The sequence below is a fragment of the Maylandia zebra genome, linkage group LG3 (genome assembly GCF_041146795.1).
Source record: "Maylandia zebra isolate NMK-2024a linkage group LG3, Mzebra_GT3a, whole genome shotgun sequence".
Classification (NCBI taxonomy): Eukaryota; Metazoa; Chordata; class Actinopteri; order Cichliformes; family Cichlidae; genus Maylandia; species Maylandia zebra.
This window is the reverse complement of record NC_135169.1, coordinates 43,602,124-43,619,223: the sequence shown is the minus strand read 5'-3', so window position 1 is coordinate 43,619,223 and position 17,100 is coordinate 43,602,124. Positions and strand designations below refer to the sequence as shown.

Sequence of the window (17,100 nt, the reverse complement as noted above, 5' to 3'; positions counted from 1 at the left end):
GCACTTAACTTGAACTTCAGCAGCTCATTTTGATGATATGTACAGAGTTTCTGCCATTTGATTGGCCGATGAGATATTAATGAGCAGTTGAACAAGGGTACCTAATGCGGTGACCGGTAGGTGTAGATAAAAAGCAGCTGTGTAAACCTTTGCGTTAATACGTAGCAGAAAATGGGTAACCTTATAGCAACATAGTGGCTACACTGCGTTGTTTTTCTGTCTCTCTGTTTTAAGAGAGCTGTGGATTGAGAACACAACAATGCATTTCTACCTTGAATCAGAATATTTTATTGATCCTTAAGGAAGTTATGTAAAAGAAAAAGTCTGGCAGCGGTGGGATTCGAACCCACGCCCCCGAAGAGACTGGAGCCTTAATCCAGCGCCTTAGACCGCTCGGCCACGCTACCATGTTGCCTAAGGCGTGCTCTGCAAATGCTGCAACTATGACAGAAGAATTGTAGTTAAATAAAAATGCAGTTTTTTATTTTTTTATACGTATTCTATCATAATTCTCTAATATAAATCACAGTTGCAGCTGCTACTCCCGTAAAGAGTAACTGTATCATGTAAAAACTGACTGGATTACTGACGTCATGTAAACCAGTATCCAGTGTGGTTGAAGTCTTCTGTAATACGAGGTGCAGATGACTCGGAGTATTTCCCCTTCAGTATGGCTGTCTGCTAGATGATTTAAAATCACTTAACATAATAACACATGCAGCTTAGTCAAAGGACAATTTCACTGTCAGCATATTGTTGAAATCGTTTATCTCTTTTTGTCTGCTTTATCTGACGTAAGGTAGTTTAATTCAGTGTCAGACACTCACTTCATTTAGGTAGCTTAAAAAGGATTTATTGTTTTGATATAGCTGATTACCATCAAATGTCATAATAATATTGGCACCTGTGAAGTAGCACTCACTGGTCTGCTGGCTGCTTTTCATTTTTCTTACTGTAACGTCACAAAGCATCACAAAGTATTTTTTTTAATAGAAAGAGGTCGTACCTTCTGCATCTCACAAGCCTGAAGGCAGCATCTGCAGTTGTGGTCACAAGTTAACATACACTCATCAGGGGCGTGATCGTCGTAGCAGTTTTGGGTTTTTAATATTTTCATGATGAACTTTTCTTTTTCCAGGGTGCAACGTACAGCGTCCATCTTTAGTGAATTGGAAAAAAAAATAGAATCGGCACACAAATTTGAATTTTCTCTAATCCATACAGGATTAAATGTATACATGCACCCCCACTGATATATGGTTAAAATGTTGCAGCTGGACCAACTCGATACTTTGTGGCACTCTGGCTGGATATGTGATCATTGTTGTTGGTAGAACTGGTGGAGATCATTTAAATCTTCTGGTTTCCTGGCACAGAACTGGCTTTAAATCAAATTTTGAATAGATTTGAGTTGAATTTAGGACGTCCATTCCAGAAGCTTAATGTTAGCTTGATTTATCTGTTTGAAAACCAGCATTAATGTGTGTTTGTGATCATTGTTCTGTTGGAACACCCGATTGTATCCTAGTTTGAGCCAACAATCTGAAGGCAGTCCTCCTTCACTATTCTATCCACTTTGTGCGATGTACAAATACCACTGGTAACCAACAGCCCCAGAGCATGCTACCACCATCATGCTTGGTTAGTACTTAAGTCTTAAAGTTTAAAAGCTTCAGCTTCACCCCTTCAAAATTTTTTGTCTCATCTTACCATCAAACTTTCTCCAGAATGCATTTGGCATTGGATTTTGGAGCACTGGCTTCATTCTTGGTCAGGTGATATAAAGTGTGCTTCACCATGGACAGTGAAGCTGGTGTGTTGTAGCAGTTTCCAGTTCATGGCATGAACTGGAAACTTGATGGTTCCTGAGTTGCTCCCGAGGAACCAACTCCTTCACATTTTAAGTGACATTTTGGGTCTTCTTCCAGATCTTGGTACAGAGGTAGACAATTGTTTAGACTAATGACTCTTGAATCTTCACTTTGCCCATCAGGCATCTGGAATGGCCGACCAAAATTCTGATCTCAGCAATCTTGAAAATTTGTTTAAAAGCTTGGTCCGTGACAGGGAACCAACAAAATAAATGAACTCCACCAATCCACAAGAAGATCAGATGGCTACCAAAGTCATCTAATTAAAGTTATCTATTTGATTCTGTATTCAAACTTTAAACTTTTGATTAAACTCCTGTAGATTAGAGAACATTTAATTTAAAATTCAGACTTCTGCACTCACTTCTTGTTTTTTAGTCATCAAAGGTGTCTGCTGTATAATCAGTTAAAAAAAATCCTTAAAAGCCCCAAATTACCGTGACGTTCATGGTCATGATGAGTGTTTATATACATCAGTGGTGCTCTGCTAGTCCATTGATGGCTAATGCTAACAAGGCAAAATGTACTAACCTGTGGAATAAAACTATGGCAGAGGAGTCATAGAGTAGAGACACTTAACCAAACATGTCCATAATTCAATAATATTTACAGTATCTATAAGGTTTACAAATATTAGCTAATATTAGCCACAACAGTGAATGCTGTGCTAGCTCAAAGAGCTAAGCCGAGGTGCACTTTATCCGGCTGTACCTCTGAATCTCCACATTTTCCATTTCCCCTAAAAAAAGCACATGTTTAAGTATTTAAAGTTATCCTTGTGTATTTCATTTTCCTCACTACTCTCATTTTTTTAGGGTTACATACTGTATCTGTCAACGAGGGAAATATTGTCTGTGCAGCGTATCATAACCCCACATGAGCAGCCCCCGTGTTCACATGTTTGTGTTTTATCTTGTCTGGGCTGTGTGTTTGTCCACATTAAAATAATGAATGTACAGAAGGCTCTGTTTTAAATGTGCTGTTTACTGTAAAACATTCACCTTCTCACACAGATTGCATGTGGGCGATTGAATGACTCTCTCTTTCTCTGTGTGTGTGTGTGTGTGTTAGGGCCAGCTGGATGGGCCTTGGTATTGGGTTACAGCAGGCATGGAGTAGTTTTTGCTCTCTCTGACTGTCTAAGATCAATTAAGAGGGAGCGTGGGGGGGGAGAAAGTGAGGGGGATGATGAAAGAAATGGAGTGGATGAGGAGAGAGGAAATGACTGAGCATTAAGCTGGCAGGTGGAGGAGGAGAGACGGTAGAGATAAAAAATAAAATAAAAAAAGGATATTGCAGGGGAGAGGATGTAATGAAACGGCCAGCAATGCAATAAGCACGCGCGCTGCAGTGTCACTGAAAAAACAGTGGATCCTTAAAGGAATACAGCGATGCTCGGGTAAATAAGCTCTCTGATTGAATCACTGCAAGTTTCAACCTTTGTGGGTGCTTCGCTATTAAATATGCACACGTGCAAAGCAAGGCCAACAAAGAGCCATCAAATCCTGGCCGAGCCGTGAACGGTCGTTTTGAGGAAAATGCTCTTAGAAGGGTGAGATATTAAAAGCAGGAAAATAAATACGCTGCAAGGAGCTTGCTCCCAGTTTGCAATGAATCACAAGCAGCTTTAAAAAAAAAAAATCATGCTCGGCCTAAATCAAGGACAAGAAATGTGAGATTTTTTTCATTTATCACATTTCCTTGTTTGTGAAAAGCAGCAGCAACAGCAGCGCAGAAAGCTGCTAATCAAATGTTGAGGATGTCTCCAACTGGGATAACCTTCTCCCATATTTGTTTACTAACCGTCTCCAATTTGTGTTTACATCTCTCACAGCAAATATTCTGTTTCGGAAGGAGAATTTCAACATCTTTGAAAGTCGCTCTGCTGTCAACGCCAGTGTGGACTTTAAGAAAGGAGACGAGTGGCGATGCTTGGCAGCTCAAATAGCTTGTTTCTTATTGATCCTTATGAGAAATCCATTTCCTGATGGCGACTAATCTGATCGTAGGTAATGACCAAAGCAACAAAAAATAAATAAATCACAGACAACAGATGTGAACGCGCGGCCTGAACGCCCAGTCGGTCTCTGTTCATTATGCTTTGTGGTGGAAAAGTGTATTATTAGTAACATTGGATTATTTAAAGATGGGCTTAGCGCGCTACTTAATCTTTTGCCATGACAGAGGTTTCTTTCACAGCCTTTGTCACACAGAGAATGGCTGAGTACGGCATAAAGACTCGCTGCGTGTTTTGATATCCGCCGCTATTAAAATATAATGCCGATTTGGAGCGCAGGTCTTCAGATGTGGCTGTCGGCGTCATTGTTATTCAGTAACAAGCTTCACTTCAACCTCGTTTTTTTGTTTTACTTTAGCATGCACGATGAGAAATTACTGATACATAAGTATGATTTTGTCTTGTTTTTTGGCACTCAGAAGGTCCTAGCGATGATTTGACCTAAAAATAGGAAAAAAAGAGATAATAGTCACTTTCTTAAAAGCCACAAGACCAATCCTTTCTAAAGTTTATAGTAAATTTTATTTTGACCTTTCAAACATCCTGCACAACTTTTAAAAATTCAGACCACGATGATGACAAAATCAGCTTGCCTAAAGATCATGTCAGTCTTTGTAGGGTACAATCATGTTTGATTGTACCCTACAAAGTCCGTTTGGTTTCCTGGATACAAAACATCTCACTTTATCTTAAATTAGACCTTTAATATTCATGTCAAGCTCACTATTTTTGTTCTCAGACTCAACTAGAGTAGCTTTGCATGATTCACAGTTCAGAATAATCCACTTTTACCTGACCAGATGACCATATTAGGAATATCCTCTCTCAGTGATGTCATGTGGACCCAGGACTAGTAAAAAATGTCTAAAACTGAGAGTTTAGAGCACCTTGGAGCCTGAGCTTTTGCCTCAAGAAGATAGCTTGAATTCATTACAATACAGAACAATAACAATATAGAATACATATGACAGAAAATAAGCACTACATTAATTAAACTGCCCCCCCAAAATTACTCTTACCACTTACACTTGTGACAATCAGTCACAGTCTTGATTAGCTCAAGTGCAGTCTGGAAGTTTGAATAGCGATTTCATATATTAATTTATTTAATGCCATGATTTGTACAATTTCCCTGAAAAGCAGATCATAAACTAAATAAGATCATTTGCACAAATCTGATTAACTTTTTAAAGCTTTCATATCATTCTGATAATTACAAAAATTAAGAAACCCAATGGTACCCCAAACTTAATGTGGCCTTCAGGTTAGCTCAAGAACAGTGAATAGGGAGCTTGGTGGAATGGGTTTCCATGGACAAGCAAATGCAATCCAAAATGTCGGATGCAGTGGTGTAAAGCACGTCACCACTGGACTCAGCAGAGAAGTGTTCCCTGAAGTGGTGAATCACGCTTCTCCGTGTGACAATCGAGTCTGGGTTTGGCGGTTGCCAGGAGAAACAGTACTTGTCTAACTGCTTTGCACCAAGTTTGGAGGAGGAGGGATTATGGTGTTGGGTTCGACCCCTTTGTTCCAGTGAAAGGAACTGTTAATGCTTCAGCATACCAAGACATTTTGGACAGTTTCCTGCTCCCAACTTTGTGACTGCGCACCAGTACACAGTCCTGACCTCGGCCTGATAGAAAAACCTTTGGGATGAATTAGAGCGGAGACTGTAAGAAGCTGAGGTAGTTCGGACACCTGATGGAGAAACTGGAGAACAGACGTCTGGAATACCACATTTATGCCACCAAATTTCATGAAAAGCGGTTCTGATATCTGAGCTGACTTGGAGGAATATAATAAAAGCAAAAACCCCCCAAAACACCACATTTTTTTAACCATTTCTGTTTGCCAGTATAGGCTCGATTGCCTCTAACAGTCTGTACATACAACACTATTTACATCTTATATGCTAATACCCAGCTGGTCTCATTACCAATTCTCAGTACCGTCACCAAATGACAACTTCCAAGTATTTCCTGCTCTAATTTAAAGCACCAGGATCACTGGTCCTGAGCTTCCCTGGGAGGTAAATTGTTGTTTACACTTCAGTCTTATTGAAAACGCATAAAACAGGGGACGTCTAATCGCACATCGCAACCCTCGCTTCTCATTAATCTTCCTAATCATGTTGTTTATATGAGCAAGATACATGTTGCACATGTTTCCCTGACAGTTTGCCACGATGTGCACAGATCGTGTGTTTCAGGAGGATTAGATTATTTAGAGATGGACTTAAAGCACGTCACCTAAACCCCTTAAGGTGATATTTATACCGCCCGGACTTTTACACACTGCATGGTGTCTCAGCTCTGATAGCTGCTGTAGCTTCCTTCTACTATTTATAACTGTGCCATTCTCTGCTTTATCTCCCTCTACCTCTTTCTGCCCCCCCCCCTCTTCCCTTCCCTCCCCATCCTATCTTCCTCTCTGCGTCACTTTATCTGTGCATTGAGCATGTGCGCTTAATGACAGGGCTGCAGAGGCGGCTTGCATGGTAGCTAAAACAGAAGCTGTCCTCCTCTCTTGCCGTCTCTCTGTGTCACACACTCAGCCCCAAACAGAATGACTCTTATTTAAAGAGCTGAGCTGTACTTGCTTATTTAAAAAAAAAAACATCAGAGAGATGGGGAGGGAAGGGAAATGAATGAGTGAAGAGAGGGACCAGAGGAGAAAAATGAAGGGAGGAACCTATCGATGGATAGATGAGCGAGACAGAAGCAGAAGGATGAGGAGGAAGGGGATGATGTCATCTTTTAACCCTGTACCGCTCCCCTCTCCTCTCTCCTGTTTCCTCCCCAGATTCTTCTTCCTTCTTTTCCGTGTCGCTCTCCAGCAGGACTATATTTAGTCGCATGCAGCTGGGGGTATGTGAGTGTTTGTGTTTTGATGGTGTTGCGGCGCTACTCAGTCTTACATTTTAATGCTCCCGTTACCAAATCAGCCCTACCCTCCTCTCACATTTTTACTCTACGTCACATTCTGTCTGTTCCTTCTCCGTGGTCCATCGTCTTTTCTTAATCGGCCACCGAGCGTTTCTCCTCTCCTGGAAAGCAGATGCTGGAGATTTCTCTTATGGTCAACAAACCCTTTTTAAAAGAAAATGGCTCAGCTTCGCTAAAACATCATCCGTGCCTGTGGGCTTCATGACCAGATCTGTTCAGGTCATGCGTTCGTTCATGGTAAACATCTGATACACAATCACCATCCTGCTGCTGATGCACAACACATATTTACAACTGTTAACATGTGATTCCACAATGATGATAAAATTAGAGCCCAACAAATGCAGTGTTGACTCCGGATCGAGCACCTTTGAGGAGATTCCTTTTTTTTTCTGTTTAATTAAACTTCAATTCCAAATCACAACAAGAGTTGCCTTTATATATATATAAAGAAGCCAAAGGGGATAGACAGTCCCCTTTGCGCACGAGCTTGGTGGCAGTGGGAAGGATAAACTCCCTTTTAACAGGAAGAAACCTCCGGCAGCACCGGGCTCAGGGTGGGGCAGCCATCTGCCACATCCAGTTGGGGGTGTGAGGGGAGAAAGGCAAAAACAAACTGTGAAAGCCTAAGATTAATAATAACTAATGAAACTATATTTTTATGACACGTTGCCTTCCCACATCGCACAGTGAGAGCTTTGTAATGATGCTGAATTGTGTCAGGAATTTAGCTTTTAACTCTACATGACAAGATGCATGACAACAGCACTTGACACAAGCCTATTTAGGTGGTTTTTTAGCAACAAGAAAAAATCATAACATCAGCTCCACTGTGTGAACCTGAATGTTTTAGACATGAAATGAAACTGTATCATATGAATTTATAAATAATTATAAATATAAAAACCGTATTTTGACCTGCAGAAAGAACAGTTTAGTTACTCGAACCCTTTAGGCTTTAATAAATAACACACACAGGTTTGAGTGGACGACAGTAACTTTTCTTTGATTTCCCAATGGAAAAACCTCACAAAGATGCTGCTCTGATTTGGATAAAAATGCATTTGAGGAGAAAAAGCGATCCGCTCGGCACATAAAGATCTCTGTATTTTGTAATTGTGTCTTTCTTTTGTATAAATGGTTGTATTTTGGTATAGTGGCCCAGATGTTTGAGGCAGCTATTTAAGACTTTCAGTTTATGTGCAAATGAACTTCTGTGTATCAGTAAAATGTAAAAGGATCCTAATTTTCATTCTCACATTATATGTGAGCTTTTATCCCATAAACTGCGCACTGCTTCTTTATTAATTTAATTTTCTTCCCTAAACCGAACATAAACTCTTGATCACTGTAGTTCAGCTATTGTTAAAACTTTCTAACTTAATTGCTTTTTCCATACCTTCAACTCCTTTTGCACCTTCAGAATTTTTAAAAATTCATATGAAAGTATTTTTATCGTGCATCAATAGTAGTGAAGATAAGGGGGGACGCATTAAAGGGAAAACCTTGACCCTCTGAAAGTGATCGCAATTGGCTGGTGTGTTTTGGTCCCACTTTTCTCCTTAAGAGGAATGATTACTGCAAATGAATACACAGTTATTCTTTTCAACTTTGTTAAAAAACATGTTGACACAGAAAGAAAGACAGCAGAGACACTTAGGACAGGATTGAACCCGAGCTGCTGTTTTTGGCTATGTGCGTCTAGCCTCCGAGCGAAACAACCACCCGTACACAGCTACACAGAGTGAACATCTTCGTCCTATGATGTAACATTTCTATCTTAGTGGAAATGGGTTTTTTTCAGGGTGACAGTCCCTGTCTTTAGGGTAGATGTTAACAATATACATGCTCGGCATCAACATCTTCAACACACTTTTAATCTTTTTAAAATTACCATGCTACGGTGCGTCGAATCTGTCCTGACAGCATATTGCGGCCTGAACTCTAAAACTTTAATTCATGGATTAAATAATAAAAATCAATAAGATGTTATACAGTATTATATTAAGTTGTCATTTGGAAGCAGCTTACTTTCTAAAGTTAATGTGGGTTTGCTTGCAGTGGCCTGATTACATTAGCGTTTACATTTGCATTTATGACCCTGGGGACATGTTTTTGTGCACCTGACAAATGCAACACAAATATTCACTCTCCTTTTGCCTCTGTTTTGGCCTCCAACCTTTCCCGAGACAAACGTTTGGGTCTTTATTTGCAAAGTGGCCTACTTTGTTCACTCTTTGGTCATGGGCAGGCAGTGTTCAGCAGGATTTAGATCCGTTTCCCCTCAAAATACCAGCCTATCGCTGGAAATGAGGTTAAACCAAAGCAAAAAGCTTAAAGCTGAGAACGTTACATATAAAGGAAAACTAAAGAAGTTCAAAAGACCAAACTGATCAATTATTCTTCTCATGTCTGAAAAAAATTGTTCTCTTTGCAGCCGTACGAAGACCAGCAGCAAAAGAAAGTATTAGAAAAGCAGTTTTTGAGTACTGATAGCTTACCGGCTCTAATACATGAGTGTAGCTGGGAATATTTTTAAGGGAAAGGGTGTTTGTATTTTACGTGCTTTTATATTCGTGTGCTGCTGATGTAACGCTGGTGTGTGTGTCTGTGTGTGCCACGTCGATGATGGATGTCCTGAGCTAATACAGACGCACTAAATCGAAAAATAAAATGTAACCGCTTGCTTTTAATGGCAGCGGTGTTACAGTCAGAGCATGGCCAATTTGGATTGTCAGAAAACATGAAAATAGCTCAGTCACAAGTGACTCAGTGTGATTAAGATCCTTAGTTGATATTCTAATGGCTTCACTGACATGATATTAAAGCTGCTTTGAATAAGCGAGTCTGCAGTGACCTGCAAAAAACTGAAACGCGCTCATTATCGCCTCAGTTTGATCCGTCTGCCGTCTCATTGTGTATTCAATTTGTATCCTTGTAAATTCTTTTTCTAAATCTAACCACTGTCAACCTGTAAGCGGCATGTCGGGGTGACATCAGCCGCTCCGTCTGGGCCTGTCATCTCCCTACACTTCCCCTCTCTTCTCGGCTCTTTGGTTTGCTCTCTCCCACACTTGCTCTCACACGACCCACGAGTCCCTTTATTCCCTTCATCCTTCCTCTCTTTTTCTCACCTCCCGTCCTCGTTGCCTGTCTGCACGAGCGCACAAACGCAGTTTTTCATTTCCTTTTCTTTTCACCTTGCCATGTTCGTTTTTTTCCCTTCCTCCTCTCAGTCCCGCACGGTACATCTTCATACAATTACTCTCCATTAAAAACGGATTAGATTTCACCTTCACAGTCGGCCTACAGAGGAAGAGCAGAAAGGGAGGAGAGGTTGAGAGAGGACGGAGAAAAAACAGGGGTGTGGACCTTTGAGGAGTCAGAAGAGAAGATTGGAAAGATGGGAAGGACAGGGGGTGGTAGATTAGGAAGGAGCGAGGAAAAGTGGAGCGGTGGGACACGTCTTCACGTCAACGACATGAAAATGTTTGTACTTTTAGACTCGCATTTGTTCTCCGAGTTGTCAGAAGAAGTAGTTCACCCATGGACTTTTCACACTCGCTTTTTTCCCCTTTGCAAATAGTCAGAAGATTGTGCGAACTTGGCTTTCACACGTTTGTCCAGTCACAGAGAAATGGCTCCAATTCAAGAACAAATTGACCACTCAGTGCAGCTCAATGGATGCCAGCCCCAACCGCAACCATTAGTGTTTATGGAAGGCAAGAAGGTTGTAGAAACATCAGAATGAAGAGCTTGATGGAATGATTACTCATGGAGCAGAAACAAGACGTGACCTTGATCCTAACCCCAAAGTGCTAATTCGGATAACCTGGGTCACTGATCTCGTGACTGAGATATTACCGTATGGAAAACACAGAAGGGCACAAACGATGAAATAAAACGGACTCGACAGAGCATGTTCTCACACCTCAAGCGAAGGGTAGTCCTTGTCTATCCTTGTGAAGCTCTGTGCCAAAGGCAGCAGATGGCTGTGGTGTGCCCACAATAGGTGAGGGGTCTGGGGCTTGGAAGAGCTCTAGTCAGCACTCCCATATTCCTCCTGTGCTTCCCACCTGGGGGTTAAGAAGGGTTAAAATTAATCCACTCCCGCTGTGTGTGTGAGTGTGCGAACCTTCGAACACAGTTAGTCTAGACTGTTTCCCAGCCACTGGTAAGCTGTATTTTTTCCTCTGACAGAGGGAGATTAATGGGACATAGCAGACTGAAAGGATATGGAGTAACCAGTATACACCAGTTCAGTTAAATGCAATTAAATGCCATATGTTTTTAAGTATGGTATTTTACACCAGTTTACAGATGCATTAATTACTTTTCTCTTAGCATGCCGAAAATCATCCGATTCTGGTCTCTGGTTAGCTGACCAGTGTATCTGTACTTAGTTATTTTTAAAGTTTTAGGTCTGTGAAGGTTCTGTCATCCAGGTCATCGTAGTCTGAGGAGCTCTGGACTTCTTTAAGTTGCTTGAAGACGTTTCACCTCTCATCCGAGAAGCTTCTTCAGTTCTAAGGTCAAATGGCGGAGAGTCCCAGATTTAAGCCCTATGAGAGTGTTCCCCCCCCCCCCAAAAGAACCAAGGTGTGAGAACGGGGGTGGGTCACAATCAGCCAAGGTTTTGGGTGAACTCATTGTGAAACCTAGCCCCACCCTATCATGTGATTTCCTGCGGCCAGAAGGGCCGGGATGATCTGGGACTCTCCACCATTTGACCTTTGAGCTGAAGAAGCTTCTCAGATGAGAGGTGAACTTAAAGAAGTCCAGATGCTTTTTCTTCCAAGCTCCTTAGACTTTAAAATTTTAGCTGCTGGTTTAGTTGGATTTTTTAAAAATGTTGCTGCCCCTCCCTGAGGCGGGTTCTGGTGGAGGTTCTTCCTGTTGAATGGGAGTTTTTCCTTCCCACTGTTGCCAAATGCTTGCTCACAGACAGTCATCTGATTGTTGGGCTTTTCTCAGTTTCACTGTAAGGCTTCTACCTTACAATATAAATTGCTTTGAAAGAAATATTGTTGTGACAAAACTAAATTGACTGTAATCAAATGTAGTCAAAAAAGTGGATGCAAACTCTGGAGTAAAAAGTTTTCATATCTACGTCTTTAATTGAGGATGAAGTCATACATGTGCAGGAGGTCAGCACATTCAACAAAGAACACGGAGAAAAAACTACAAATATTGCAGTCGGGGGTTACATCACGAAACAAGAAATGACAGGAACTGAATACACCCAAAGTCCAAAACCATTACATGAACATCCTATGACACCTTCGCATTTTTACATTGTTGCTGTTAGCATGTTAGCACAGAGGAGTTGTTTTAGTATTTTGCACTAGTTTTTTTAACATAATTTTTCTCCGTATGGATTTGTTTATTATCTTTCAGTGCAAGCCTCTCGTACATCTCACTCAGATGTGGATTTTTTGCTGCTATTTTTAGCTATTGAGTCATCAATCATCTGGTTACTCATAAAAAGAAACCAAGCATTCCCATTGGGCAGCTGTCAAACCCTGCAGCTCTCTATTTTCTGTGTGGATTTAATGTTTTTATTTCTTTTGCATAAAGCTTTACAGGCTGCATTGAGTTTCTCACCTCTGCACCCCACCTCCCCACCTCCCCAGGCCTGTGGAATCAATTTAAAACTCATTGTATGAGTTAGGGCTTCAGTAATCCAAATGCATCAGGCACTTTCTCTTTTTCTGTGAAAAGTGGAGTTTTTGGAGGCATGAGATTTCAACGTGACGACCAGCAGCAGGTAGTTTCATCGTGACAAACTGGTCTAAGGAATGAATCTGACAGGTAATAGGAGTGAGATACAACACAGCCCTCTGGAGGAAGGTGTGTGTGTGGACAGTCGTGTATGTATGCGTGGGTGTGTACAGATGTGTTTGTAGAGTAATATTCTCTATCCCAATAGCTTTTAGAGAGGATCCGCGCCAAACAATACGTAAACCCCAGCTTCCTGCATTACGCTCTACACACAGGGAAGCATTTTTTCGTTTAACCTCCGTGTCTGACGTTTTGCTTTCTCTCTTTCTTCCTACCTCTCAATTGTCCAGACGCCCCGGTGGCAGAGCTGCACGACCTGTTCTGTAAGAAGCTGCAGCAGTGCTGCGTGCTGTTTGATTTCCTGGACTGCGTGGCTGACCTGAAAGGGAAGGAGATCAAACGTGCGGCGCTCAACGAGCTGGTGGAGAGCGTGGCCACGAGCAGAGGAGTCCTCATAGAGCCTCTCTACCCGGAGGCTATAAAGATGGTACAGTAGGAGGGGAGGTTAGGGGTTAAAATGATGCACCAGTGCAAACAATTCCAGCCCAAAGATAAAGATCATAGATCATAGATAACTGAAAGGATGCACAAATGTTCCTCTAATTTTTATTCGTTTGGAAACATGATTACTCTTTTTCTTTGATCTTATAAAAATCCCTTAAAACATGGGTCATCACTTCGTACATAGTACTTAACTTAAAGCACTCCGAGTACAGTTAAATATTGAACAGCATTAATGTGGCACGCCCCTTTTGCTTACTGGTTAATTGTGCAGTGACGCAGACAGAAATCAGCACTGTGTATATGCAGCTCTGCACAATGAAGAGATGTAGGAACACAAAGACACCAGGGAATTTATTTATTTCCCATTTCCAGCATAACAACAGATGTGTACAGATATCAGCATAAAATATATATAACATCATTTACATACAGCACTGAACGATTTATCTCTTGAAACATCATTAGTGGAGACAAGTGGTTGGATAGCAGCGTAACTAGTAAAACTGTTATTCTGCTGGTTCCCCTTGTTTATTCTAGCTTTTGTTTATGTGTGAAAATACTTAACAGTAAATGTGGGCTTGGAGGATACATTATCTAATGTAAAGGTTCTTTCTTTTGCCAAAAAAAGATGCTGGTAGCTTTCTTAGACTTGCAACACACTGGCAGAAATCCTGGTTCCAGTGGTCAATGTTCATGTTAAGCATGAGGATAGCATGTATACAAATCCCTATGAGCTTGAAGCTCAGGTTTTAGATGCTCTGGCGCTGTGGCTATGCCCACAAAAAGTAAAAGCTCCAAACATCCGTGAAAATCTTGTGCTTCTGAGGGGCAGTCAATCAGAAGAAAGCTGGGAGAAAGGACCTAAAACAGCCTGTTTCAGACGAAGTATGAACTGAGGGGCTGGACTGAGGCACGGGTGAAGATAAAGAAAAAAATGTGATTAATACAAAGTTACAGTAGTACAGTTTAAGAATAGAGAGGTGGAAAATTAGTGCGCTTTAAAAAGCACTAAAACAGTAATGGAAGGGTTAAAAAAGAGACCTCAGGTACAAGGCAATATTCTCCAATATTCACTATCCAAAAACCAAACCAGGAATATTTTGGGAATGGACAGTGACAAACAGTGGTGGGTGGACGAATGAATCGATAGCCTGATACTTGAAGGGAGAAGAGATCTAGAAGGCCGGAAAGACATTTTCACCTGTGAGTCACTCCCTGTCAAACACCTGGATGCCCATCCCAAGCTGTGGGGAAAATAAAGAGAAGCTAGTCAGTGTGGTATCCAATGGAGGATCTCCGGTGGAGTTACCATGGGAGATAAACAAAGGTGATGAGCGAGGGATAGATAGATAGATAAATAAAAAGGGAGGATGGGAGAGAAAAGTAGAATGCTTACAAAGGTGCTAAAGAGCAATCGGCTGCACAGATGGTGAGAGAGAGAGTGTGAGAGATGGAAAAGAAAGGAAGAAAGAGTGGAGTGAAAGTGTGGACTCTGGAGATCCCAGAGGATAAAGAGAGGAGGAGAAAGGAGGGTCTGAAACAGGAAAAGAAAGCCAGCAGTAGATAGAGGTGCTATACCCAGAGGATGCGAAAATGCTGATAGGACAGAGGATGGGGGTGGAAGGAAAGTGAATGAACTTAAAAAAGCTTAGAAATCAAACTCTTAAAGCCAAGTGCAGCATTATGGAATGAAAGCAGCGTAGGAGAAACATGCCAAGAAAAAAAAGCGAGGCTAGGTTTGCTACGCTTTGCAAACCTAAGAATCTTAAGTCGAGCTAGACTCTCTTTGATGCTGTGTTATTACCCAGTTATTACCCAGGTTAAAGTCATACTAACGTCCTCACAGTGATGTCAACACGTATGCATCATGGAAGTAATGCGATTGCCAAGAAAGAAAGTCGGTTCATTTATGCACTCGTGACTTTTTTGTTTCTCTTTTCCTATAAATAACTGCGTCATTGTGCTGTGGCATGGAGCAGATCAGCACTGATGAGGTGTTACTGCTGCTTTGATAGTGACCTTTAGCTCATCTGCATTTTTGGTTGTCTTGACAATACCCCATAGGTTCTCTGTGGGGTTAAGGAGTGGGCTCGCCAATCAAGCTCAGTAATAACAGACGCGGTAAACCATTAGTAGTAGTTAAGTACTGTGGTCAGCAGAAGGAAGCATGAAGTGCTCTGGAACCTCCTGGCAGATGCTGTGTTGACTTTGGACTTGTAAAAAACAAAAACGCCACCATCACCAATATCAGCAGATGACATGACAGCCCAAATCATCACAGACTGTGGAAACTTCACACTGGACTTCTAACACCTTGGATTCTGAGCCTCTCCACTCTTCCTCCAAACTCTAGGATGCTGATTTCCAACTAAAATACAGTGTGTAATGCAGCAGTCCAGTTCTTTTTCTCTTTAGTCCACACAAGACGCTTCTGATGATGTCTCTGGTTCTGCTTTCCTGAAGACATCTATGCGTGCTCACTCTTCATGTGTCAGCCCACCCCTCATGAATCTCTCAAGTTCTTCTGTCGAGTTTTCTTGACAATCCTCTCAAAGCTGAGGTCACCGTTGTTGCTTGCAGACCTTTTTCTATCACACTGTCTGTCTGAGCAACAGTCCTGTTACCGATCATCATCTATGGTTTTCCCTCTGTTGATGATCAACATCTGGACAGCTGTCGAACGAGCAGTGCACCGAATGATTGCGGCTGTGTGTGCTCACCCAAATAAAAAGTGTTTATGCTGTTTAAGTAGTAATTTAATCAAGCTTAAAATGAAACGTGCAAATTTAAGATACTTTGATGTTCTGGACCTCTTTGATAGTCAGGTTTGGAGATGCACAGTAGGAAAAGTTGCAGCAGACAAACAATCTTAAAGATAGTGAGATGGAAAAATGAACAGGTTAGATGATTTCGGCCTATCCAAGATTCACACAGCGCTTTAAAATGAGCAGGTAACGACAGGGTGAGTTAAACCTTCAGATGTTCAAGTGTGACCAGCGGTAGTGGAAGTTGCTTGGAAACTGATAACATAAACCACAGAAAGACGTTTTTCCCTCATCCCAAAACGTCTTCACACTTGCTAAGTAGATGTCAGTTGACATAAAAGATTATCACAGACACCCACCAAACACAACAGCTTTACTCCTGGAAACGTTCCATCGGAAGGAGAATTGTTTCATTGTTGCAGCGACTTTTCCGAGAGTTAAAGTGACACAAACGTCCTCAAACTGCAGGTGATTACTGAAGGTAACAAGGCTGCCATGTCCATTATGCGATAGAGTATTAAAAACGATTCATCGCCTGCTTTCATCTCTGAATTATTGCCCATTAAATCCACAATTGGCGAGAATGCATTATTTATTCTTCACTAATCTCTTTTTCTTCTTCCTCCTCCCTTTGCATTTTCATCTTTTCTACTTCCTGTCTCTCTACCTCACACTACCTCCTTCTCCTTGCCTGCGTTTATGATTTTTTTTCCAGATCTCGGTAAATATCTTCAGGACTCTCCCACCCAGCGAGAATCCAGAGTTTGACCCTGAGGAAGATGAGCCGACACTGGAAGCCTCCTGGCCACACCTGCAGGTACACACCATACATCCGTGTGACATGCAGTCACGTGTTGCTGGAGATTTACAAGACTTCATCTAAGTTAACATGAAGGTGTAATGGGAAAAAAAGCACAGTTCAGGCAAAATATGCCTTTAGCACTGTTAATTCTCTCACAGTGGGGTTAAATTGCTTTTAATGCTGTGTTGAGTGTTTACCTCATTTAGATCATTTAAATGTTGGCTCAAGTTTTATGTCAACACATTATGAGTTTAGCCAGCATCAATAACAAATGCAAATCCTGCAAAAAAAACCCACAAATCCTGCATAGACTCGATGTTTACCCAGATGACATTTAGACATGATGTACAGTCACTTTACAGCATCTTCAGGAAGAGATGAGTCAAAATGCGTGTGTGTCTTTGAAAGAATAGTT

General features: G+C 41.4%; 1 protein-coding gene and 1 non-coding gene across 2 annotated transcripts in view; one reads left to right on the top strand and one right to left on the bottom strand.

Annotated features, from left to right (window-relative positions):
• Positions 1–17,100, top strand: part of ppp2r5b (protein phosphatase 2, regulatory subunit B', beta) — a 53,003-nt gene that overhangs the window by 14,637 nt on the left and 21,266 nt on the right. Inside the window, exons 2-3 of the mRNA XM_004554336.5 lie at positions 12,905–13,101; positions 16,599–16,700. Of these exons, the coding sequence (XP_004554393.1) occupies positions 12,905–13,101; positions 16,599–16,700 (299 nt within the window). The remainder of the gene's footprint in view (positions 1–12,904; positions 13,102–16,598; positions 16,701–17,100) is intronic.
• trnal-aag (transfer RNA leucine (anticodon AAG)) lies at positions 326–407 on the bottom strand. Its single transcript has one exon. It is a non-coding gene; the product is annotated as a tRNA-Leu (tRNA).